The following is a 25,718-nucleotide window of genomic DNA, read 5'->3' on the forward strand; positions in this document are numbered from 1 at the left end:
TCCAAATGTTGTTGAATTTGTCCATGGCAAGTCTGCATTTATATGCAAGTCGTTCATATGTTGGGAGTTTGTATAAGTCTTCAGTTCAGTCGTACAAGGGAACCCCATTTTTATTCTTCCAGTCCATCAGTATCAGTCTTTTTTGCCGTGGTAAAATCTGATATGTGCTGCTGGAGAGGTTCAGGAGTTTCTGACGGTAACTTAACGGCACAGCGCTATAAAAAATGGGCTGAATCTTTTCCAATGCAAAAACTTGGCATCCCTGGTATATAGCGCTTATGAGATTGCTGGAGCGAAACAGCACAGGCCCATGTCCAAAACCCTCTGACCTCAGCCATGAAGCTTATTGGATGATCTGAAGACGTCGTCCTTTCGGACTAGCCTACTTTGCAGGCTTGTTGTGAAGGCAAAATGAGAGGAGAGACATAACCCTGGAAGATACCTTGTCTTGGAGGATAGGCGATGCCTTGGAGGATAGCAGGTGTAAATACCCAGTTTAGCCCGGAAAGATTGGCCTCTACGCATCTTTTGCCAGCAATTCTGTTTGAATGCCATGCTCGGGCTCCTTAAGTTTCTGTTGTAAACACAAAGCTCAGGGGTTTTATACAACAATATAAATGTGGGCCCTTGCAGTTCAGAATTGTTTGAGAGAGAAAAGGTTTAAAGGAAGCCAACGGATGGAAAGCGAGCGAGGTCCCAACTGAAGAATGGCAATTTAAGTTGACAGAATAGGCACGACTCGCAGACTTAACATATAGAATAAGAGAACATGAAGAAAACATGTTTAAGGAAGATTGGAAAACGTTTATTGAATATGTGGGAAATGTGTTGGCAGCTGAAAACGCTGGCAGCATTAAGATAAATTCAACAGTGTAAACAAGTTTTGATGGATGCAATAATGGCATAGTTTTTGTAAAACACGCTGGGATTTATGATATGTAAAATGAACCATGGAGAAAGAAGAAGGGAAGCCACTGATATTTTAAGGATGTCAAATGAGTATTTTAAACCGTAAAACAGAAAACTTAATAAAATTATATACAAGAAAATAAAGGAATCCAACGGATGTGACCCAAGTCCACACCAGAGGAACCAAGTTGAGGCAGTTCATCCGTGTAGAAAACACGCGGAGGCGTCTAAACTCCATTCGGACGTTGGGCGCAGAACCCACAGCATTCAATGGGTTTCATATTTATTTATTGAACTTATATACCTCCCTATACCCCGGAAGTCTCAGGGCAGTTCACGGAGGCAAGAAGCACTTAGGGGTTGCAGACTGAGTTACACAGAGGCTATTTTTTTTTGAGCACCGGGTGGGCTCTGAGGAACTGGAGGGGGCGGGAAAGGGACGCGCGCCTCACGGGCCGCGGAGAAGCCAACTCGGCCAGGGCCGGCGGCGGCGGTTCTTCTAGGTCGATGTTGAGCGGCGAGGGGCCTCCCCGTGGGCCGCTTCTCTCCCTGCCCGCCCGGGCGAAGGGAGGCTAGAGCGCCGGGCGGGCGGCCCCGCCCCTGGGCGAACCAGCGCCCGCGGGGCTCCGCTGTCGAAGGGCTGCCGTTGCCGCCGTCGCCGCCGCGATGGCCGCCGCGAGAATGAGCGGCGCGCTGCTGCCCGAGCCGAGGCTGGAGGGGGCTTGCGACGAACAGGTGAGTCCAGAAAGTTCCCTTCTTCCACACGGAGCGGCGTCCCGGCTCCCTCGCCTGGCCGGGACGCCCCGAGGGGAGAGCTGCCTGCACTTGCGTCCGTCCCTCGGGAAAAAAAAACACCACGTCGAGGCAGGGAACACCGCCAAGTCTCACCATCAAGTGCTTTTACTTAATTTAACCCGGTGGCAAGACTTGTTTTTGTTTAATCCGTAAGCCGCCTGGAGTCCCGTCGGGGAGAAAGGCGGGCCTAATAATAATAATAATAATAATAATAATACAGTAATAGTAATCCCCCGCATCTCTTTCTTCACAAAAATGTAGCTTCATGTGTCCTTCAGACCTCAAGCTTAAATTAAGCCAGAAGAAGTAATTGACTTTTTGGTTGGGTATTCAAAATGCTCTGAACCGCTCTGACATCTACGGATGAAGGTTGCTAACAACAACAACAACAATAATATAGTTCCCACGTCTCTTTCTTCACAAAAACATAGCTTCACATGTCATTCTGAAGATCACAACTTCAAGGTTAAATTAAGCCAGCAGAAGTTATTGACTTTCTTGCTGGGTATTCAAAATGCTTTGAACTACTCTGACATTTATGGATAAAGGGTAATAATAATAATAATATAATAATATAGTTTTTCTTCTCACTCAAAACGTGTAAAGAAAGAGCAGGAGTGGGGAAGATTTTTTTTTTTTTAGATTTAGATTTTATTTATTTATTACGGCCATTGGCCCATATCGAAAACAATACATCAAAATAATCCATAAACAATACAATTTAAACAGTTCCAAATTAAAACACCCATATAAAACCAATTTTACTTCAGTTAAGTAAACACTATACACAATAAGCTCCCTCTATGTAAACTGCAATTCAAATCCATCAGATTTTGGGGGGTATGCGTCTTAGTTCTGGCACTTATTGATGGTACTTAAGTTTAGCTAAGCTGTCAGAGTCATACAGTGATCCATTTCTCCTCTTTTGAAATAAAACATTAATCAGGTATCTAGCGACTGCAAGGGATCTACTTGTATCTTCGTCGTTTAATAAGTATATTATTTGGGCTTCCTGAGGTCTGTCAGCAATTCTCGATAAATATGGGGCCAGAAACTTGGACCGTGAAGCCGAATATAATGGACAACAGAAGATTATATGGTATAACGATTCTATAGATCCACTTTTACAGTCACAGAGGAGTGAGATCTGTCCTTTGGAGAGTCTGTTACCCAACACGTTTGATGGGAAAACATTGAATCTAGCCTTTATAAAGGCATACCTGTGCGTCACCACAGATAAGGTAGTTAAATAAGATGGAAGTTTCGTTGGTGGAGTTAAGCCAAGGTTTATCGGCGAACAGGTGCAGGAGTGGGGAAGCCTTTTTTTACCATTAATGTGAACCAACTGATTTATGAAGTGGTAGCTAACCTATTGTGAAGGCTGCGTAAGGTTTTTCTGAGTATAGAGAGAAGTTTTAAGAATAAGAATGAACAAAACAAAAAGATCACACGACATGAAACTCCAGTTGAATTTAAAATACTGCATTCTGTAAATTAAATTAATTGCAAAATATTATAGATAGGTGCCTGTTTTAAAAATGTAAACCTTATTTGATTTTTTGGTTTAACATTGCAATGCAAACAATATGCATCTACAGAATTGCCCATTCTTCTGTGATAAACCATCACACACCCATAATCCAAACCCCTGCAAACTTAGTGAAAAGTAAATGAGAAGAAGAAGAAGAAGAAGAAGAAGAAGAAGAAGAAGAAGAATGTGGGGCAAGGAGAGCGAGTGGCTTTTAAATGTCTTGCTTTCATTCAATGAGTAGGTGAGAGAGTGTGAGGAAAAAGTCTTGCAGTACAACAGTACAAAACCTGCACTTTGCGTACAGTGCGATCCTGTACATTTTACTCAGAATAAGCCTCACTGAGTTTATTGGGACAGATAAATGTGCATCAGACTGCAGCCTAAAATATGTTCTGGTTACTTCCAAATGAAGCAAATTTTGAACAAACAACTTAATATAAAAAGCTCCGCTCCTTGCAAAATGTACAATTTTTTCAAAAGATATTGTATTCAATTGTTTTCTTGCAAAAAAAAAATATTTATTTATTAACTTTACCCCACCTTTTGATCCAAAATAATCCTTAAAGCAAATTACAGTTGTACCTTGCTTCTCAAACAGAATGCGTTCGGGGAGTCCATTTGACTTCCAGAACCATTCAAAAACCAATGCACGGCTTCCAATTGGCTGCAGAAGCATTCTGCAGCCGATTGGAAGCCATGGAAGCCGTTCCGGACATTCAGCTTCCGAAAATCCTTTGAAAACCAGAACACTCACTTCTGGGTTTCAATCGTGTGGGAGCCGATTTGTTCGGGAGCCAAGGCATTTGAAATCCAAGGTACGACAGTAAAACTAACTCAGATACAATTATTTCTCCTCCCCCGACAACATTCCTCTTGGCTAGTATGTTTTCTCCACACCACCAATGGTCCTTCCCACTGTGTCCTGTTGCCTATTACTCCCTCCTGTTTTCACTGTTCAGAGACGGAAGGAGCTGGATACAGCAGGTGTGCTTCAATATTTATTTAGCAGCACTGAATGCTAGGTCTAGTACCTGGAAAAGCGTTGTCCCTGAAATAGTACAATTCTAGGAGTGTTGTGTGCGATGCAGTATTACTGAATGCATCAAGAGCATCATGTGATACTGAGGACATTTCTAGTTGTTTCCCAATTTATTTCTTATCAATAAAAAAACTGCAAGCAAATTTTTAATCTAAAAGGGTGGCCCAGAGAAAAAAGTTTGAGAACCACTTAGTTAATCCATCAATAAGCCAGTTTGTTCCTTAGAACAATAAAATAGATAAATAAAGACGAGGAAGGAATGGAACACTGGAAATTCTGTGGATTCCAACAAGTACTGTACATGCAAAGAGAATGGAAAATGGTTGGATTTTAGAAGGCTGGAAAGCATGAAACCAACTAATGCTCACAAGATAATTTCAGAGAGTTTGTCAAAATTTCCAGTGCTCATTTCTCATTGATGAGGCCAGCCTATAGCTTTATCTCTGAGTCCCATGTTTTGTAGTTCTTTTTCATTCTTTTCAAACTTCTGCTGGTTCAATCCTGGTCCTTTCTGATAATGAAACAGCAACAACATGGGACTGGGTGGATATTTATTTGACTGGCAGATTTTGAAATCAGTAGCTGAAAATAACCCCGTCTATGTATAGTTCCTTGTTAACAATGTTTCAAAAATACACAAACTAAATATATGCATTAGGGCTTGCAATTGCCACTACAGTGGTACCTTGGGTTAAGTACTTACCGTAATTCGTTCCGGAGGTCCGTTCTTAACCTGAAACTGTTCTTAACCTGAAGCACCACTTTAGCTAATGGGGCCTCCTGCTGCTGCCGCGCCGCCGTCATGCGATTTCTGTTCTCATCCTGAAGCAAAGTTCTTAACCCAAGGTACTATTTCTGGGTTAGCTGAGTCTGTAACCTGAAGCGTATGTAACCTGAAGCGTATGTAACCCGAGGTACCACTGTATTATTTTATTATTTTTTTATTTTTAAAAACCCTGTTTGAAAACAGTGCTGCTTCTGTTCAGCAAGGGGTGGCACAGAAATGGGTGTGGCGAGATTAGTGACAGTAGGAGAGTCTGGTCTGGCAAATTTATTTTAAACATTTTCTTTACAAACAAAAAAGGGCAGACAAATTCCTTCTTATGGCTAGGAGCTGCAGTGCACAGTTGATCGCCATGGCAACCATATTTGTGGGCTCCTGATTAAAAGTGATTCAGACCTATTGTTTCTCTGTCAATTATTTTTTAGGAGAGCAGATGCATTCTGTTGAGAGAGAGAGAGCGCAAGCAAGCAGTTGGAATCTATTCATAACTTTTTGAAATTTGATCGCCACTGTTTCTGTACTTGATCTTGGCCTGTCTTTTCACCTTTTCAGCTCAGCAATGAAGACAAGCTTTCGGTGTGCAGCAAATTGTGCTATGGCATTGGAGGTGCTCCAAACCAGGCTGCTAGCAGTGCCACCTCTTTCTTTCTGCAAATCTTTCTTTTAGATATAGCAACGGTAAGTAGTTTTGTAAGCTCCAGGCACAAGTTAGAGAATGTCATCCTTGCCAGTGTCATATGTGTCAACTTGGTATTCACGAGAGGTCTGGAGGATCGCAACACAAGAAGAGGCCTTTTCTGCAGTGACTCCCCATTTGCAGAATGTTCTCCCTAGGGAAGTTAGGCTGGTGCCTTCATTGTACATTTTTTGCACCAGATAAAAATGTTCCTCTTTAACCAGACCTTTGGCTGATTGACATCCTATACCCTTTTGAAATGTGTTGCGGGGGATTATTGGATTGTGGTGGTGGTGGTTTTAATTTTTATTATGTATTTTGTGTTTTTATATAGTGATTTTATCTTGTGAACCACCCTGAGACCTACGAGTATAGGGTGGTATTAAAAATAAAATAAAATAAAATAATAATAATAATAATAATAATAATAATAATATTGAGATAATTGAGCTTGCAAACATCTCTCTTTGCTCTTACACATCTCCAGTTAGGAAAATTTGTGGAAGCACTTGCTGAACTCGTTAGGAGTAAAAAGACTTACTAATGAGTGGGAGCCATCAAAGAATTGTTGAGGAAAAGAGGAAAAGAGCATGAAGGACATTTGCCTCACATCCCACAATAACCTGATGGTTAGAGGGGGAGCCAAATCCTCACTTCTTCCCCCAAAATCATTTAGGTAGCAAAGTGATGGTGAACCAATCTGTCTCCCTCTCTTCCACCCCCTGAACAGTCCCAGGATGCCATTTCTCGTCGGCCCAAACCAAACCTCCAGTAATCTGTTTAGGACTTTGGGTTGGTTTAGCATGCTCAGCTGTCATGGATCCCCCAAGCCATGTCTCCTGAGTGCAGTTGCACAAATATGTCTCGCAGCTTGTATATGGAATTGGATAATTCACGTACCTGTGTGCAGTTTTGTGGATTTTTGTTTAACCCTTTCTATGGACCACTGCTCACCTAACAGCCACGTGGTGGAGGTTCATTTAAGATGTAAAGTTTAAAATGTAAAGTTCAAATCATTTGAAGGGGCAGCTGTCTCCACAGTAGAGCTTGATTCTACCCCCCAATGCCAGTTCAGACCTTTGGACAAATTTATGATTAAACGGTCAAATGAGTGATTGACATGTAAACTGCAGTCTATTCCTGGTTTTTTCCCCAGTTGCATGAGCCACATGATTACTGCATATACAGTCATACCTCAGGTTGTGAACATGATCCATGCGGGAGGCACGTTCACAACCTGCAGCTTTCGCAACCCACGTCTGCGCACGCACATGATGCAATTTGGCACTTCTGTGCATGTGCGTGATGTCGTTTTGCGCTTCTGTGCATGAGCGAGCACCGAAACCCAGAAGTAACCCGTTCTGGTACTTCCAGGTTCGGTGTGGTCCACAACCCAAAAACGTGCAACCCGCAGCGTTTGTAACCCGAGGTATGATACAGATGCAGCCAGCATTCAGCCTTATAGGAACACCCCTTGCACTGCTCTGAAAATGTTTGCATCAGCCCTCAAATTCTGTGTAGTAGTAATTCTTAACAGTGCTATTATAATAGATCAGACTATCCTTTGAAGACCACCGTAATTGCATACATTATGTAGAAAACTTACTGAAAGTCTTCTGGGTTGTGACACAATTTCTTTGAAGGGAAGCTGTACATTGGGGGTGGAGAAGAACTTTGAGTTGTAACTTCTTGCCTGACAGAATTTCAGTGACAGAACATTCATGACTCTATCACTGCCCAGTCACTAGCTAGTAAAAGTATTTGTCATTGTTTGCTCTGGAAAGGCCTTAATTTACCTCTTTATTTTGGGTGCCATTTCACAGACCACCTGAAAGCTGTCCATGGAGCACAGTTTATGGATCACTGTGCTATTTTGTTCATTATCAGCATAGTGCTAGCTTGCTGTTCCTCGCTGATGATGGAGAGCCATCTATTTTATGCCTTCAGTAGCAACCAGCATGTGGTGTTGTGTCCATGTTTATTTAATCTTCTATCTCACTTTTCTTAAAATATAATCAAGCTTCCATACAACTAGAATGTTGCCAAAATATACAGTAAAACCAACTAGCAGTAGCACAAATGAAACCTCTAGCAACAAAATACAGTAATAGAATTCTTCCCTCATTTTATATAATGCACTGAAGTACATTTTTGGAGAGTTATTTTGTGCTCTCTGATTCTTGAAATGGTTACGCCTTTCTTAAGGTAGGTGTCCTTTTTTGTTTTTCAGATTACTCCATTTTATACTTCTTTGGTGCTTTTTATTGGCAAGACATGGGGGGCAGCAGCAGACCCTGTTGCCGGCTATCTTATTAGTAAAAGCAAACGGACCAAAATTGGCCTACTTATGCCTTGGTAAGCAAGCTAGTAGTTTGGCTTATTTTCTTCTTTGCTGGTTGCTGATAATAACATATTTTCCTTTGTATTCTACATGCATGCCCGGTCCCTAAGTCAGTTGATTTTTATGAACATGTTCTTGTAAAACCTATCCATTTTCCAGATTTGCAAAAGGAAAAGTACACAGCATAGCAGCAATTGGTAGCCAGGTACTTGCCATCCTTGCTGAAGTTTGGCATTCGTCTACCTTTTACGCTGGCTATGCTCATTCTTATGAGCCTCTGGCAGAACAAACTAACTCTTGCACATCTCTTTTTGCCCCTGGGGAAATCGTATTAGTTCCAGGTTCTTTTTTTAAACAAGCTTGCTCAGATAGAAAGAGGTGCAAGCTTAAAACAAAATTACCCAGTTGTGGCCAATGGAAAGGGAAGGGGGGAAAAACGTTTTCTTTCTAGATTTCAGACTGAGAATAAGTTAGAAAAAGGACTTGTAGATTAAACTCTGAAACCTCCACATTTGCCTTTCATAGAGCAAAGCATATATGGCCAAGAGACCTGTTGTGGGTAAGGGTGATGGCTTGCCAAAATAGATGAGTCCAGTAGTTTATCTCTGCTTAGACAAATTCACCAGAGTCAAGAGCATGTTAAATATATGAGGCCCTGACAGGAAACAGATGCTGCAACATTGATACTCTTCTAGCTTACTCAAGGTTTGGAATGGGATAGGGGGGGAATTTCTTCCTTTCCTCGTAAACTACCTTTGTAGGAAGCTTTTCTAGTGCTGGATAAAATTAAATTGTATTAAATATTATATTAAATTGTATTAAAACCATGGCTTTAACTATACAGACCTTTGTTGGCAAGGTGATGTCTCTGCTTTTTAAGATGCTGTCTAGGTTTGTCATTGCTTTTCTCCCAAGAAGCAGGCGTCTTTTAATTTCGTGGCTGCTGTCACCATCTGCAGTGATCATGGAGCCCAAGAAAGTAAAATCTCTCACTGCCTCCATGTATTCCCCTTCTATTTGCCAGGAGGTGATGGGCCCAGTGGCCATGAACTTCGTTTTTTTGATGTTGAGCTTCAGACCATATTTTGCGCTCTCCTCTTTCACCCTCATTAAAAGGTTCTTTAATTCCTCCTCACTTTCTGCCATCAAATGCATATCTGAGGTTGTTGATATTTCTTCCGGCAATCTTAATTCCGGCTTGTTGTACTCCTTTTCCAATTGTGAACCATCTGTTGTTCCATATGCAGTTCTAACGGTAGCTTCTTGTCCCACATAGAGATTTCTCAGAAGTACTGATCAAGTACTCCCATTTCTTTAAGAACTTGCCATAGTTTGCTGTGGTCGACAGAGTCAAAGGCTTTTGCATAGTCAATGAAGCAGAAGTAGATGTCTTTCTGGAAGCGGTCTATACTGGTTGAATCTGGTCCAAACCGGTTGTAACCGGTTGAAGCTGGTTTGAACTGCTCCAAGATGGTTGGAACCGGTCCAGACCGGTTTGAACCAGTCCAGAGCGGTCTAGACCAGTTGGAACCGGTCCAGACAGGTTTAAACTGGTTGAAGCTGGTTTCAGCTGGACTATATCAGATGGAACCGGTCCAAGCTGGTTAGAACCGGTCTAGACTGGTTGGAACTGGTTCAGACCGGTTCAGACCGGTTCAGACTGGTTGGGACCTGTCCAAGCCGGTTTGAACCGATCCAAGCTGTTTGGAACCAGTCTAGACTGGTTGGAACCGGTTCAGACCGGTTTGAACCGGTTAAAGCCTGTTTGAACCGGTCCAAACTTCGTGGAACCGGTCTAGACCGGTTGGAACTGGTTTGAATCAGTTGAAGCCGGTTTGAACCGGTCTAGACCGGTTGGAACCGGTCCAGACCGGTTTAAACTGATTGAAGCCAGTTTCAGCTGGACTAGACTGGTTGGAACCGGTCCAAGCTGGATGGAACCGATCTAGAACAGTTAGAACCGGTTCAGACCAGTTTCAACCTGTTGAAGCCGGTTGGAACCGGTCCAGACTGGTTGGAGCCGGCCCAGACCGGTTTCAACGGTTGAAGCCGGTTTCAGCCGGACTAGACTGGTTGGAACTGGTCCAAGCTGGTTGGAACTGGTCTAGACTGGTTGGAACCAGTGTAGACCGGTTGAAACCAGGCCAAGCTGGTTGAAACGGGTCTAGACCGGTTTCAAGTGGTCCAGACCGGTTTAAACTGGTTGAAGCCAGTTTCAGCTGGACTAGACCGGTTGGAACCAGTCTAGACCAGTTGGAAATGGTTCAGACCGGTTTGAACCGGTTGAAGCCGGTTTGAACCGGTCTAGACCGGTTGGAACTGGTCCAAGCTGGTTGAAACTGGTCTAGACCAGTTAAATCTGGTGCAAACCAGTCGCAACCGGTTGAAGCTGGTTTGAACCTGTCCAAGCCAGTTGGAACCGGTTGAAGCTGGTTGGAACCGGTCCAAGCCAGTTTCAGCCAGACTAGACCGGTTTGAACCGGTCCAAGCTGGTTGGAACTGGTCAAGACTGGTTGGAACTGGTTCAGACCAGTTTGAACCGGTTGGAGCCAGTTTGAACCGGTCTAGACCGGTTAGAACCGGTTCAGACTGGTTTGAACCGGTTGAAGCCGGTTTGAACCGGTCTAGACCGGTTAGAACCGGTTCAGACTGGTTTGAACCGGTTGAAGCTGGTTTGAACCGGTCTAGACCGGTTGGAACTGGTTCAGACCGGTTTGAACCGGTTGAAACCAGATTGAACCAGTCTAGACCAGTTGGAACCGGTCCGGACCGGTTTGAACCGGTTGAAGCCGGTTTCAGCCAGTCTAGACTGGTTGGAACTGGTCCAAGCTGGTTGTAACCTTCCTAGACCAGGTGGAACTTGCCAAGACCAGTTGGAACCGGTTGACACCTGTTTCAACCGGTCCAAGCTGGGTGGAACCGGTCTAGACCGGTTGGAACCGGTCGAAGCCGGTTGGAACCGGTCCAGACCGGTTGGAACCAGTCCAGACCAGTTGGAACTGGTTGAAGCCGGTTTGAACTGGTCTAGACCGGTTGGAACCGGTTGAAGCTGGTTTCAGCCAGTCTAGACCAGTTTGGAACCGGTTCAAGCTGGTTGTAACCTTTCTAGGCCAGGTGGAACTTGCCCAGACCGGTTAGAACCAGTTGAAGCCTGTTTGAACTGGTCCAAGCTGGTTGGAACAAGTCTAGACTTGTTGGAACCGGTTTTAACTGGTTTGAACCGGTTGGAACCGGTTGAAGCCGGTTTGAACCGGTCTAGACCAGTTGGAACCGGTCCAGACTGGTTTAAACTGGTTGAAGCCAGTTCCAGCCGGACTAGACCCGTTGGAACCGTTCCAAGCTGGTTGGAACGGTCTAGACTGGTAAAATCTGGTGCAAACCAGTCGCAACCGGTTGAAGCCGGTTTGAACCGGTCCAAGCTGGTTCGAACCGGTCTAGACCGGTTTGAAACGATTCAGACCGGTTTGATCTGGTTGAAGCCAGTTTGAACTGGTCCAAGGTGGTTGGAACTGGTTCAGACTGGTAGGAACCGGTCCAAGCCTGTTTCAGCCGGACTAGACCAGTTGGAACCGGTCCAAGCTGGTTGGAATCAGTCTAGACCGGTTAAATTTGTTGCAAACCAGTTAGAACCGGTTGAAGCCGGTTTGAACCTGACCAAGCAGGTTGGAACCGGTTGAAGCTGGTTTGAACCGGTCCAAGCTGGTTCGAACCGGTCTAGACTGGTTGGAACCGGTTCAGACCGGTTTGATCTGGTTGAAGTCAGTTTGAACCGGTCCAAGCTGAACTGGTTCAGACTGGTAGGAACCGGTCCAAGCTGGTTGGAACCAGTCTAGACCGGTTAAATCTGGTGCAAACCAGTCAGAACTGGTTGAAGCCGGTTTGAACCTGTCCAAGCAGGTTGGAACCAGTTGAAGCTGGTTTGAACCGGTCCAAGCTGGTTCGAACCTGTCTGGACTGGTTGGAACCGGTTCAGACCGGTTTGAACCGGTTGAAGCCGGTTTGAACCAGTCTAGACCGGTTAGAACCGGTCCAGACCGGTTAGAACCGGTTGAAGCTGGTTTCAGCCAGTCTAGACCAGTTTGGAACCGGTCTAAGGTCATTGTGACCTTTCTAGACCAGGTGGAACTTGCCCTGACTGGTTAAAACCGGTTGAAGCCAGTTTGAACTGGTACAAGCTGGCTGGAACAGGTCTAGACTGGTTGGAACTGGTCTTAACTGGTTTGAACCGGTTAAAGCCTGTTTGAACCGGTCCAAGCTGGGTGGAACCGGTTGAAGCCGGTTTGAACCAGTCTATACCGGTTGGAACCGGTCCAGAACTGTTTTAACTGGTTGAAGCCAGTTTCAGCCGGACTAGACCCGTTGGAACCGGTCCAAGCTGGTTGGAACCGGTCTAGACCAGTTGGAACCGGTTCAGACCAGTTGGAACCGGTTGAAGCCGGTTTGAACCGGTCTAGACCGGTTGGAACCGGTTGAAGCCGGTTTCAGCCAGTCTAGACTGGTTGAAACCGGTCCAAACTGGTTGGAACCGGTCTAGACCGGTTAAATCTGGTCCAAACCAGTCGCAATCAGTTGAAGCTAGTTTGAACCTGTCCAAGCAGGTTGGAACCGGTTGAAGCCGGTTTGAACCGGTCCAAGCTGGTTCGAACCGGTCTAGACTGGTTGAAACTGGTTCAGACAGGTTTGAACCGGTTGAAGCCGGTTTGAACCGGTCTAGACCAGTTAGAACCGGTTGAAGCCGGTTGGAACTGGTTCAGACCGGTTTGAACCGGATGAAGCCAGTTGGAACCAGTCTAGACTGGTTGGAACTGCTCCAGACCTGTTTGAACCGGTTGAAGCCTGTTTGAACCGTTCCAAGCTGGGTGGAACTGGTCCAGACCGGTTAGAACCGATCCAAGCTGGTTGGAACCGGTCTGTTGTTTAGTCGTTTAGACGTGTCCGACTCTTCATGACCCCATGGACCAGAGCACGCCAGGCACTCCTGTCTTCCACTGCCTCCCGCAGTTTGGTCAAACTCATGCTGGTAGCTTCGAGAACACTGTCCAACCATCTCGTCCTCTGTCGTCCCCTTCTCCTTGTGCCCTCCATCTTTCCCAACATCAGGGTCTTTTCCAGGGAGTCTTCTATTCTCATGTGGTGGCAAAAGTATTGGAGCCTCAGCATCACGATCTGTCCTTCCAGTGAGCACTCAGGGCTGATTTCCTTAAGAATGGATAGGTTGGATCTTCTTGCAGTCCATGGGACTCTCAAGAGTCTCCTCCAGCACCATAATTCAAAAGCATCAATTCTTCGGTGATCAGCCTTCTTTATGGTCCAGCTCTCACTTCCATACATCACTACTGAGAAAACCATGGTTTTAACTATACGGACCTTTGTTGGCAAGGTGATATCTCTGCTTTTTAAGATGCTGTCTAGGTTTGTCATTGCTTTTCTCCCAAGAAGCAGGCGTCTTTTAATTTCGTGACTGCTGTCACCATCTGCAGTGATCATGGAGCCCAAGAAAGTAAAATCTCTCACTGCCTCCATTTCTTCCCCTTCTATTTGCCAGGAGGTGATGGGACCAGTAGCCGTCTTATTTTTTTTGATGTTGAGCTTCAGACCATATCTTGTGCTCTCCTCTTTCACCCTCATTAAAAGGTTCTTTAATTCCTCCACACTTTCTGCCATCAATCTTAATTCTGGCTTGGGATTTATCCAGCCCAGCCTTTCGCATGATGAATTCTGCATACACAGCCTTGTCGTACTCCTTTCCCAATTTTGAACCAATCAGTTGTTCCATATCCAGTTGTAACAGTAACTTCTTGTCCCACACAAAGATTTATCAGGAGACAGATGAGGTGATCAGGCACTCCCATTTCCTTAAGAACTTGCCATAGTTTGCTGTGGTCGACACAGTCAAAGGCTTTTATATAGTCAATGAAGCAGAAGTAGATGTTTTTCTGGAACTCTCTAGCTTTCTCCATAATCCAGCGCATGTTTGCAATTTGGTCTCTGGTTCCTCTGCCCCTTCGAAATCCAGCTTGCACTTCTGGGAGTTCTCGGTCCACATACTGCTTAAGCCTGCCTTGTAGAATTTTAAGCATTAAGTATTAAATATTACATATGATCATTACAAAGGCACAGCAGCTTCTTAGACATCTGCAAACTTTTACAAATTTTCTTTGTTGCTTTTGAACCATGAAAATTTAGCTGAACTAAACAGAGCCATCATGAAATTTAGCTCTTTGTAGCCTATATTACAGTATGCTTTCGTATGGTGTGTGTGTGTGTGTCGTTGTATACACCTTTGTGCAATAAAATCATCTGAAAGTGACAGCTACTATCCATGTTGACTGTACACAGGTGGGCATGTTTCCAAACTAGCATATGACAATGGTGTTCTCTATCCCCCTTCCTTCAATTATAGTTTCCATAGACTTTTTAAAAATATGTGTATTTTTCACAGTCTCTTGAAAGCCTGGAAGCCGGTATGATGATATGCAGAGGATATGTATACAGTGGTACCTCCGGTTACGAACTTAATTTGTTCCGGAGGTCCATTCTTGAGCTGAAACCGTTCTTAACATGAGACGCGCTTTCGCTAATGGTGCCTCCTGCTGCCAGTGCACCGCTGGTGCGTGACTTCTGCTTGCATCCCAGGGCAAAGTTTGCAACCGGGAGCATCTACTTCCAGGTTAGCGGAGCTCATAACCCGAAGTGTTCGCAAGGAGGACAGTACGTAACATGAGGTTTCACTGTATCAATATACAGAGGCTACTAAGTTACTATACCGCTTTCTATTTTGCCTGTTTCATTCATGGAGAAATTGAACACGGGAGTGATGCAAGGCTGCACATGTATGCACCAAGCACTTGAGAAGTGCATTATAGCTCTTCTAGCAGATTGCCAAACAGTGTGGGGCAGGGACGAAATGGGGATGGCATTGTGTGTGTAGCACCCCCAAATGTCACTTCCATCTAGCGCTGAATGCACGTTACCCTGCAGCGTTTATGTGCCCTGAGTTTAACTTCTCACACATGCAACTGGGGGGAAATCAGGGAGAAGGGTTCTGTCTTAGCATTCCCAGATGTGCTAGGTTTCTATGTGCAAATTTTCTTTACATACTAAGTTGCAACAACAATCTGGGGAATACAACCCAGAAAGATCTGTACCATGTGCTAAGTTCTGCACTTGCATTTCAGGTATGTGAAATAACAAACTGAGAGAGAGGCAAGAAAAACATGTTCTCATTCTTCCCTTCCCACCATTAGCTTTGTTGTAACTGCAACCTAAATTCAAGGTGCTGTTTTGAACTTTTAGAGCCCTAGATGGCTTGGAACCTGGTATTTAAGGAACACCATCTGAGACATCTTACTCCCTGTGCTCTCCACTTAGTCTCTGAGGCCTTGTTCCAGATGCTACTGCCAAATAAGGTACAGTGGGTAGCTGGTGGCATCCACTCTGCCAGGGGTGTGCCAACTTGAATAAAATATTGTAGGGTCCCAGGTAAGCCCCAGTCCACATAATTGATCACATGACATGGTGTACACACACCATTTGAATGGCAACATTCATCCCCCTCAAATATTTTATTTGGGGGCTGAAGCCCCCACAGCTGCTAGGAGTCTGGTTCCTGTGCAGTCTGCAGAATGCTCTAAGGAGGCTTGTCAGGCCCCAACAGTTTATTTTTTCAGTGGACAAAGCATGGCTTTTCTTTAGGCTGTAATTTCCTTAGACTTACATCCAGATAAAGACCTATATCTGTTTACTCATAGACAAGCCCCATTGAGTTCAATGGTACTTACTCCTGTTTAGGATGGCAACTTTAGTTTAATTTAGTACTGCTGTCTGCATGATCAGTGTTGATTTGGTATTGGTAGGTTGTTGTTGTTGTTCCGTAATCTTATACAGTGGTACCTTTAGATGCGAATGGGATCCGTTCCAGAGCCCCGTTCGCATCTAGAAGCAAACATAACCAGCAATGGCACGTCTGTGCACACGCACGTCGCTTTTCGCCGCTTCTGCGCATGCACGTGATGTCATTTTTAGCATCTGCGCATGCGTAAGCGGCGAAACCCGGAAGCAAAGCGCTCCGTTACTTCCGGGTTGCCGCGGAGCGCAACTCAAATGCGCTCATCCCGAAGCACATTCAACCCGAGGTATGACTGTATTGGATTATTTGTTTTATGTGTTGTTTGTTTTAAGTCACCAGATAAATGTTGCATCTTATTCCTAAATATAACTTGCATCCAAATAGCTAGTGGTGTCTTTCTATGCGCCCACCTGAGAGGTGCTGAAACTGAGTTCCAGCGAGTTCCAGCTGGGGAAAAAAGCTCTGCAAAAATAGCACAAGAAATGTGACCAAAGCAAGGAAGTTCAGTCAATGCCTTGTAAAATGAGTGTGGCATGAGTGTGAGCCCTCAGCAGATGCCACCCATGCTGATCCTTGATGCTGGCCCTTGTCTTAAGGTACTTAACCTGGGCAGACTGGCTCTTCTACTGGAAATGAGAATTGAGCATCCCACAAAGTTCTGGCCTTTTTACACCTGACTTGGGAGGGCCTGAGGCAGCTGAGGTGTTGTTGGGGAGGGAGTTGTTGCTCTTGTTGCTGCTTTTTCTTTGGATCTTTTGCTGTGATTTATGTGGAAATTGTTCAGTTTGGTTTTGTATTTTGTATTTTTGTATTTACTATGGATGGCTACTTTTGTCACATTGTAGTTACCGTATTTTTCACTCTATAAGACACACCAGACCATAAGACGCAACTAGTTTTTGGAGGAGGAAAACAAGAATTTTTTTTTTCTGAATCTCAGAAGCCAGAACAACAAGAGGGATTGCTGCACAGCGAAAGCAGCGATCCCTCTTGCTGTTCTGGCTTCTGGAATAGCTGCGCAGCCTGCATTTGCTCCATAAGACGCACACACATTTCCCCTTACTTTTTAGGAGGGAAAAAGTGAGTCTTACAGAGCAAAAAATACGGTATGTATTTTTTCATGATGTAAGCTGCCTTGAGCATGGATTGAACTGTGGAAATTATGTATGTCTGTAAAATACATGGCCTTCCCTCTGAATTGCTGGGCTGGCAAATCTAGAATGGGATACAGTAATGCTGTGTTGTCACACTCTGTTGTGGTGGATTAATGATCCACCCTGACCTAACCTCAGTGCCCTGCTCCACATCGTGGGTGCTTTCCTTGCAGTCCATCATGCCAGCCTCTAACAATGCCTTTGTATCCCTTACAACAGAATGGAAGAGCTATTATACTGAATTAGTGCATTCCACCTCTTTCCTCCCCCTCGCCAATCCCCTGCTGCAAATCATCAGCTGACATACCCAGTCCCATTCATGTAATGTATAAGAAAATACTGTGCAGATAGCACTCTTCTGAAAGGATTAATCTGTGTTGTCTGTTCGTTTCAGGGTTTTGTTAATAGTGTCCGTGGTCATCTAATTACATTGTGTAGCGGCTGCTTTACAAGTACACTGGAGAATTCTGCTGTAGTTAGAGGTCACACTCTGCGGAATTAATTGCATCTGCCCATCACTTGCACATAACAAAGCTAGAATATACTAGATTCTGTCTCCCAGCTTTACACAAGCCTTGAATGACATGCAGCTTATCAGCCCTGAGTGTCACTTTACCGGTTGCCTTTAGAACCATGTTTACTATTGAAGGGCTGGTCTGTGTTTCCTCGGAGTCATTGCCATTTAAATAAATGACAGCTGAATCGCTTCCAGCATCGTAAAACACAGGGATGACTAAAGAGGGACTGTATTTAGGTGACAGTGATAGAGAGGCTTTCGTCTCTTGTACGGTTGTTCGTCTACATTAATAGATAATAGAGCAATAGTGAGCCCTTCCTGTGTCTTAAGCAGAGTGAGGTAATAGTAGTAAAAATAATCATATTGTTTATTAAGCCGCTAAATTTGTTAGATGCTGTATAAAATATATGTAAAGAAATAATAACAACCATGCCCATAGAGAATATTTAAAAAATTAGACATGTGAGATGGTGCAGACAATACAGTATTGAATTTGAACCGGACAGATTTTATCCCCTTTTTAGTTTTGCTTTTTAACAATCAAAATGGTTCATAGGTATGTTTGGCATTCACCGCATTGTTTTTATTCCAGGTTACTGGGTACTACACCTTTCCTTATTGTGTCCTACTTCTTCCTGTGGTACTGCCCAAGCGTTATAGAAGCAAAAGATGTATGGTATATGGCTTTCTTCTGCCTTTTCCAGGCATTGAGTACAGTAAGTTGATCAATACTGACACCCTTTTCCTCTGCAATTAGATGCTTCTGGACATCGCATCCGTCGGATCACAATTATTTCTAATATAGAACGAGACAACTATTTGGTCATATAGGCTAGGAAGTGAAGAACTGCACCTCTGCAGTGTAACTTGATTAATTTAGAAAGTACAGAGGGATTTCACCAGGCCAGTTAATGAAAGCTGCTGTACATCATATTTTAATGTAGAACTGCTACCACATCGCAAAGGCTTTTTTGCATATCTTGGAAAGATACAAACAGTACTCTAGATCCTATTGCATCAGTGAGACAACATTCGTGAAATAATATGTCACAAAGACAAAGAAATATTTGCTGGGAGCCACCAGTGATTGTTTGGTTTTCTTAGTTAACATATAAGCATATATGCCTGAGGTTCAGTACAGCTGTTAAATTCTGTTAAATTCTCATGCCTTTATACTGTAACAATGGGCTTTTAGAAGTAAGAGATGAGTTTGTGTTTCTTTATTCATCTGAGATATTTACTCAGTTGCCTTGCTATAAATCTGTTTGGAAATAGGTCAACAAACAACAATGCCCTCCATTAGAGTGACTTTTTGTTGTTCTTTTAGGATGAAGGTGCACTCCACCCTCGCAAAATGCTATTCATCACACAGTACAAATATGCCTCACAGCTTATTATACTTTCTGTACCCATATTTGTGCTCAGTTGTACTCATTTCCTTAATGCCTCCATAGAACCTATTCAGGCTTTGGAAACGTACTTTCACAAGGGGGTGCCACAGCCTGACTGCTATCTAAGAGGACTCTGGGATATTGCTCTGGGCCTTTTAATCTCAGTAGTTAACACTTCTGCCAATCCGGAAGCTTCCTTCTTTGATCCCCTTGTTGGGGGGTGGGGGAATCCGCTGGAACAGAAAAGTCATCCGGGGTAAAATATTCATCTTTACAAAAAAGAATTAAGAAGAAGAAACTTCCTCATACCCTTTTGCCAGGCAATGTGTGGGCATTTTCGGATATATACCAACAGCACCCCTGTATTTATCTCATCATTTTTGTGCATGCTTGATCAGGATAGAAAGGGGAAGGCCAATTTTTAATTTGAATGGGTACTTAGTTCTAGCTAGTGCAGGTTTTCTATTAGCATTATAGACATAAGAAATGCAGAACATTCTTCTAGTTCATATTTGAAAATGCCCTTAATTTTTCTGAACAGTAATGTTGTCGTTTTTTTTACCATAAATGCTTGCTTCAAATATTAAAGTTTTAAATCCAGGATGAGCAGTGGAGCTTTCCTGGTAGGTTATATCCTGTGTTTAGGAGACCTATGTCAACACACCTGGGATCTGTGCCTCCTGCAGAGCAGCATTTCAGGAAATTCTAGAGCAAGGGTAGCTAACCCATTTTTGGTCTAAGGGCTGCATCCACCTTTTGCCAACTCCTCTTTTTTGCAAGGGGGGATATATGCTTTTGAAGGGTGTGGCCAACCCATACCCTGCCACACAAAGCCTCAGCTGAGCCATTCAGAACAGCTGGGGGGGTATCATTCTGTCCACACTTACAAAATGATTTCCTTGATGACCAGGGTGGGGGTAATCTACCTCCCCATCAGTGCACTGGACTGTGCACAGTGCGCTGTGTCTATTTATTTATTTACCTTGCCACTGTTGGTTGGGAAAGGAAAAGATAGGTATAAAAAGGAGAATTCCTGGATGTCCAGATCCAGGTTTGGGGCAAGTACTCTTTGGTGAGAGTACTCTTTGCTGTGATTTAAAATCACAAAACATGCAGCAAGGTAAAGCACGGAAATACAGGCCATTATACCTTAAAATATGTCATTCTCAGTTCCTTCCAAATTTTCCCACTTCCCTTAGACTAGAAAAATACCATCCATTAGTAAGTTAACATGGTTTACTTACAAACTCTTCAAAGGTCAGAATCATGTGCTTTTCCATACAGCATTCAGAAAACACAGGCAGTAAAGACTTAGGTTAGTTCCAAAGTGGTGGAAGTTCCTAAATAATTTGTATAGATACACAAAGATGGCTTTGTAGGAACCAAGCTCAGACCTCTTTACACACCAGAGTTCGCATGGTAGACTGAGGGAACAATAGACTAGACTTCCTTTCTGCCAAAGTAGGGTGTATGTGACCTAGCTAAGCCTGGCAGGACAGCTTATTCTGGCACTAACCCTTTCGTGCATTAATTACACTTAAGAATTTTGGTTATATGAGGCTGATTATCCTACAGCCACAACCGTCAAAACGAGTGAGGTCTTTGGGGACCAGAAAAAAATTGTCGGGGAGTTGAGCGAAGAAACTCCTGCCTCCAAGGATGGCTAAGGCTCTTTTTACTTCCTTTTTGAGCTATTGCACATTTGAAGGTTGGAGGAGAAAGGTACAGGATGCCTCATAAGGAGCAGGATTACTGGGCCTAACTACATGGCAAGCCTTCTGGTTACGATGAAAAGCAGGCTGCTAAAGTGATACATTTCTCCAGTGCTTTTTTTCCTTTAAAAAATGTTGAGGGGTACTCTCATTTTCCTACTCATATTGAAATACTACCCCTCAATGAAGCCAAACTTAGAGTCACAAAATGTTTAGGGCTATGCGTGCCCCTGCGTCCCCCCAGAAAAAAACACTGCATTTTCCTAACTGGTGTGTGTGTACTTTTGTTACAGCTATTCCATGTACCATATACAGCTCTCGTCATGTTTTTGAGTGCAGACCAGAAGGAACGAGATTCAGCAACGGCATACCGTGAGTCTTACTGAGCATGCTGCATGTAGCATGATGCTCTGGAGACTCCCCTCCCCCCAAACATATTGGGGGAGCTGTGGCAAAGGGGTGGGACTAGTATTGAAAAACAGAAAAGCTCAGTTCTCTTGTGTTGCCAAACTATGGGTTGGTGTTTTGTAAGCAAGCCTCAGAATTGCATGATTCCCCATCCCCTTCCTTCCTGTCCTTCCACACCCTGATTCTCTCCCTGCCTTAACGTTTCAGGCAAACCACAATTGCTACTATTATATCCAAATTAGCAAATTCCTTTAACACTTGCCCTCCAAATTAGAACTGGAAGTCACTGTTTGAAGTTGGTTTCAGTTTTGTTTCCCCCTGTTTCAGATGCAGGGAAGGAATTGAAGCATGAAGACGGAGGTAGAGGGGGGATCATGACTCAATGTAGCCTCTAGTAACATAGCTTGAACTATACTGGAAGACAGATCACTCCAGAAAGGCTGTTCTTGTCTATAGGAGCTCATAATCTTCAAGGGAGGGGTGGGTAGCTTCTTTTTTGAGCTAAGGGTCACATTGACACATGGTCAACCCTCCTGGCCCCTAGTGGATGTCACCAAGCAAGAATAGCTGGGAGCAGTTTTATTTCTTTATTTAAAAGGCAATATTTGTGGCGGGGGTCACAAAAACCTTTTGACATCACAACAGGGAAGTGCTCAGTTATTTCTGAACCTTGTTGGCAGCTGTTCCACCATTTCAGGTTTAAAAAGAAGTGGGCTTTTTTCCCTACTTTAGGAATGGGATTTGAAGGTCTTGGAACATTGCTTGGAGCTACACTCCAGGTCAGTATGGTCTCCGATGCTCACAGCTCTGACCACTGTAACGATAGTGTGGATAACATGGACTCTCCCACCGATCTGTACGGAAACAGTTCCAGTGTTCCAGACATGTCTGAGGCAGTAAGTTGAAAAGCTTTCAAAAGATTTGGGCAGGGGGGAAGGAGCATACTGTATTTCACCATCCTACTGTCTAGATATGTTATTGATTTTCTTAATAGCAATCGCAATAGAATTGGGACAGGAACTTTCCTAAAATTAGGGTTGCCATACATCTGGAATTTCCTAGATGTACCCGGAATACTGTAGTAGGAAGCAGTGTCTGGGTGGAAATTGGAAAAATGTCTGGGAGAATCCAGACGTATGGCAACCTATGTCAGCAGCGTTGTTTTTGCTGATTTTCCTTAAGAATAGCTCAAGATTGTCTTTTGGGGGGGCAGTTTTGCCAAAAAAGCTCAACCACTTTGGCAAAAAAGAAGAGGCTCAACATCTTTGTCAACCACTTTTTGAAACATGGTAACCCTACTAAAATGAATTTTGAGCCTAAACATGATAGTGGTATTCATTACTTCTGAGGGATGTTAGTATTTCAGTTATTGTCTGCTAATCTTATTTTTCTAATTATCTGTTCAACACCACTGAGAAGCTTTGGTTTACACACACACACACACACACACTGTATGTTTGTGTGTGTGTGTGCGCGCACACACGCACGCACACATCTTGAATAAATAAAATAAAATATGTTTGGCATTTGATGTGTGCTGGGAGTTGTGGTCCCAGTCGCAGTGCCACCCTCCCCTAGGCAGTGACTAAAGTGAGGTGTGATAGAACAAACTGAAACAGACAACAATCTGGATTTAAAATGGCCACAACTTTATAGATTACATATGTAGGTGGAATTTTGGCTCAGTGTAAAGTTTCAGTGTAAAGTTTTTTATTTAACTGGAAGATGAAGATGAAAATTAAACTATAACATAGAATGAGTAGTTGTACATGAGTTAAAATAATAAAGTCCAGGTAAAGACTATCAACTTTATCAGATCAAGTATAATTCCAGATTTGCTGGCTTGTGACAAGGATTGTATTGGTTCCGTTGTACTGTATATGTCATAAAGGAATGCCAAATCATATAAAATGTTTCTTGAGGTTCTAGTCCTTGTCAAAACCTCAGATTCTGCATGATTTTCTCTATTATAGCTATATTCCAGAGTGATCAGTACGAAGTGTCCAGTGTTAAGATTTGGGGTTGTTTTCCATTCAGTTACAATTACTATTCATGCTCCCAAGATGATATATAAGACCAATTCTTTTGACAATATATTTACATTGTTATCATAAAAAATACTCAGTAATATTAATTTGGACAGCAAACAACAATTTCTTTAGTAATGTTTATCATTTCTATCAAATTTATGTTCCAAAAATCTTGCACCAATTGACATTCCCACTATAAATGATAATATGTGCCAAGTTTATTGCAACCTCTCCAACCGTTAAGTGATACAGAAGAAAACATTTTTGACATTTGGAAAGGAGTGTGATGCCATCTGTGTAACAATTTTAAGGTGTTTACCCTGAGAAAACTGGAAACAGATTTTAAGGGTTGTGAATCCCAAATTTTATTCTAATCTTTGGGGAAAATTTATGTACCAGTATCTAGTTCCCATATCTTTTTAAGAGGTTCCATAGATCCATAAGTTACATTAAGCAATACAGAGTACAATTTAGAAACTAATCCTTTCGCCCCTCTACCCATTGTGCTTCATAGATTTTCAAATATATATATATATATTTATATATGTATATATTCATTTTGTTTGTATCAAGCATTTTCTCACCTATATAGTCTTAGTGAAATTTGATTCCCTTTTTCCACCCCACATCACCACTACCACCTATTTTTATTTTTTAGAACAAAAAACTCTACATGATTGCAGGAGGAACAATATCAGTATTATACCTCATTGGCATTATTGCCCTTTGCGCTGGAGTGAGAGAAAAAGTAGGTGAGTTTATTTAATCGCAACAAACATTCCTAATACATTTCTTTCCTACTTTAAAAACAAGGTATCATATATGCATTTATATATTTATTCCACTCATTATAGATCCTTATGCCTTAAAATCAGACCAACAAATTCCCTTTCTTAAGGGACACAAACTTGCACTGATGTGTGGACCATATGTGAAACTTGCAGCATCATTTCTCCTGATTTCAACAGCTGTTCAGGTAATTCTAGTTCATAAGAGGATTTGCAGCAGCATAGATTGTACCTGAACTATGAAAGAACCCGGATATATATATATATATAGTTAGTTAGTTAGTTAGTTAGTTAGTTAGTTAGTTAGTTACAAACCACCGGTGTTAAGTTGGAAGCTGTAGTGGATTTCCCCCCACTTCAAGATGGTTGGACCATCTCAAGAGTTCCTTCTACCAAACTCATTCTTTGGCTCTTTAACAAGTACAAATACCATTTTAAAATATAACAATAATTGAACAACAGCTTATCCAAAAGCAGTCCAATTAGCTCAGCAATGGATGATGATGCAGAAGGTCCAAGGTTCAATACCTGGCATCTCCCTGTGGGGCTGGAAATGTCCATTGCCTGAAACCCTTGTTAAGTATAATTGTTCAATTCACACTGAAATGGAGAATGCCTATGTATATTACTGAACGCTTTAACTTGGGGATTTTCCATGGGGCTATATTAAGCTCTCTAAGCTCCTAGATGAGTTGATAATTTACTCTTACTCCTCTCTTGCTAGCTAACACCTTGTGTTTAACCTTAGATCACATGAGAGGTATTGAATTGCAAATCACCATTTTGAAAGGGAGTGGCCTTTGGTCTTTGTTCCCAGACTCCTTGGGGTAGGGATACGTAAATGAGCTCAACAGCCTTGGGGCTGGAATACAGGCTAATGGAGTCTTTGAGAGAGAGCTATGTTTGTCAGCTCTGATTATGTTATTTTATTTCTAAGAAGCTGAGCCTGTGCTGGCCATTGCACATGACCTTACGGATATTTTGGATGTATCATTTACTGTGCTTTGTTCTGTTTTGAATAAAGTTCTGCAAGTAAAGCTTTGAATCAAACTTATGGGTCTGGACAATGGCTTATTCCAAAATGAACCAGTTGTTATGCATCCAATTGCTTCAAGCTGTGCAATCTGCAATAACCCTGGCGAGACACTGCCAGTCATTGTGGACTGACTTTGAGGGGTCTGTCATACTTTTATAGTGGATCTTGTCCAGTTCATTGGTGGCACTGGAAATGATCTCCCACATAAATATGTCCTCATTGGAGTAAAAGATGTTGATTATCAGGGATATAAACTGGGCAGCCTCTGCCTGGAAGACACAGGTATCCACCTCTTCACCATGCTGTATTTCTTCAGGCATTTTGATGAAAGTTGGGAGATAAGCCAGTGATAACCCTCTGTTTGCTGCACACATGAAGGGTTATTTATCTGATGTTAGTGAACTAATTCACTACCACCTATAGAGGAAACTCTCTATAAGACCATTACAGTGGTACCTCGGGTTAAGTACTTAATTCATTCTGGAGGTCCGTATTTAATATGAAACTGTTCTTAACCTGAAGCACCACTTTAGCTAATGGGGCCTCCTGCTGCTGCCGCGCCACCGGAGCACGATTTCTGTTCTCATCCTGAAGCAAAGTTCTTAACCTGAAGCACTATTTCTGGGTTAGCGGAGTCTGTAACCTGAAGCGTATGTAACAGTACGTAGATAGTCTAAAATTACCTAACTGCACAACTGCTAGTTTATGTTAAATGTACCTATATTGGAACAAATTTTGTTGTTTTTAATATATTCAAA

The 25,718-nt window shown here is 42.9% G+C and overlaps 1 protein-coding gene across 2 annotated transcripts in view; it reads left to right on the forward strand.

The window, feature by feature from the left end:
* The first annotated feature begins 1,508 nt into the window (after positions 1 to 1,508).
* The window catches only part of MFSD2B (MFSD2 lysolipid transporter B, sphingolipid), a 32,912-nt gene continuing 8,702 nt past the window's right edge, over positions 1,509 to 25,718 (forward strand). Inside the window, exons 1-8 of one of the 2 annotated variants that reach the window (XM_083607309.1) lie at positions 1,509 to 1,644; positions 5,611 to 5,736; positions 7,965 to 8,089; positions 18,188 to 18,311; positions 20,992 to 21,070; positions 21,839 to 22,002; positions 23,795 to 23,888; positions 23,991 to 24,112. In XM_083607309.1, the coding sequence (XP_083463435.1) occupies positions 1,576 to 1,644; positions 5,611 to 5,736; positions 7,965 to 8,089; positions 18,188 to 18,311; positions 20,992 to 21,070; positions 21,839 to 22,002; positions 23,795 to 23,888; positions 23,991 to 24,112 (903 nt within the window). In that variant the 5' untranslated portion in view covers positions 1,509 to 1,575. Of the gene's footprint in view, positions 1,645 to 1,949; positions 2,074 to 5,610; positions 5,737 to 7,964; positions 8,090 to 18,187; positions 18,312 to 20,991; positions 21,071 to 21,838; positions 22,003 to 23,794; positions 23,889 to 23,990; positions 24,113 to 25,718 lie in introns of those variants that run through there. The other variant, XM_083607310.1, reaches the window with a different exon arrangement.

Source organism: Podarcis filfolensis (genome assembly GCF_964270895.1).
Source record: "Podarcis filfolensis genome assembly, chromosome: 3".
Classification (NCBI taxonomy): Eukaryota; Metazoa; Chordata; class Lepidosauria; order Squamata; family Lacertidae; genus Podarcis; species Podarcis filfolensis.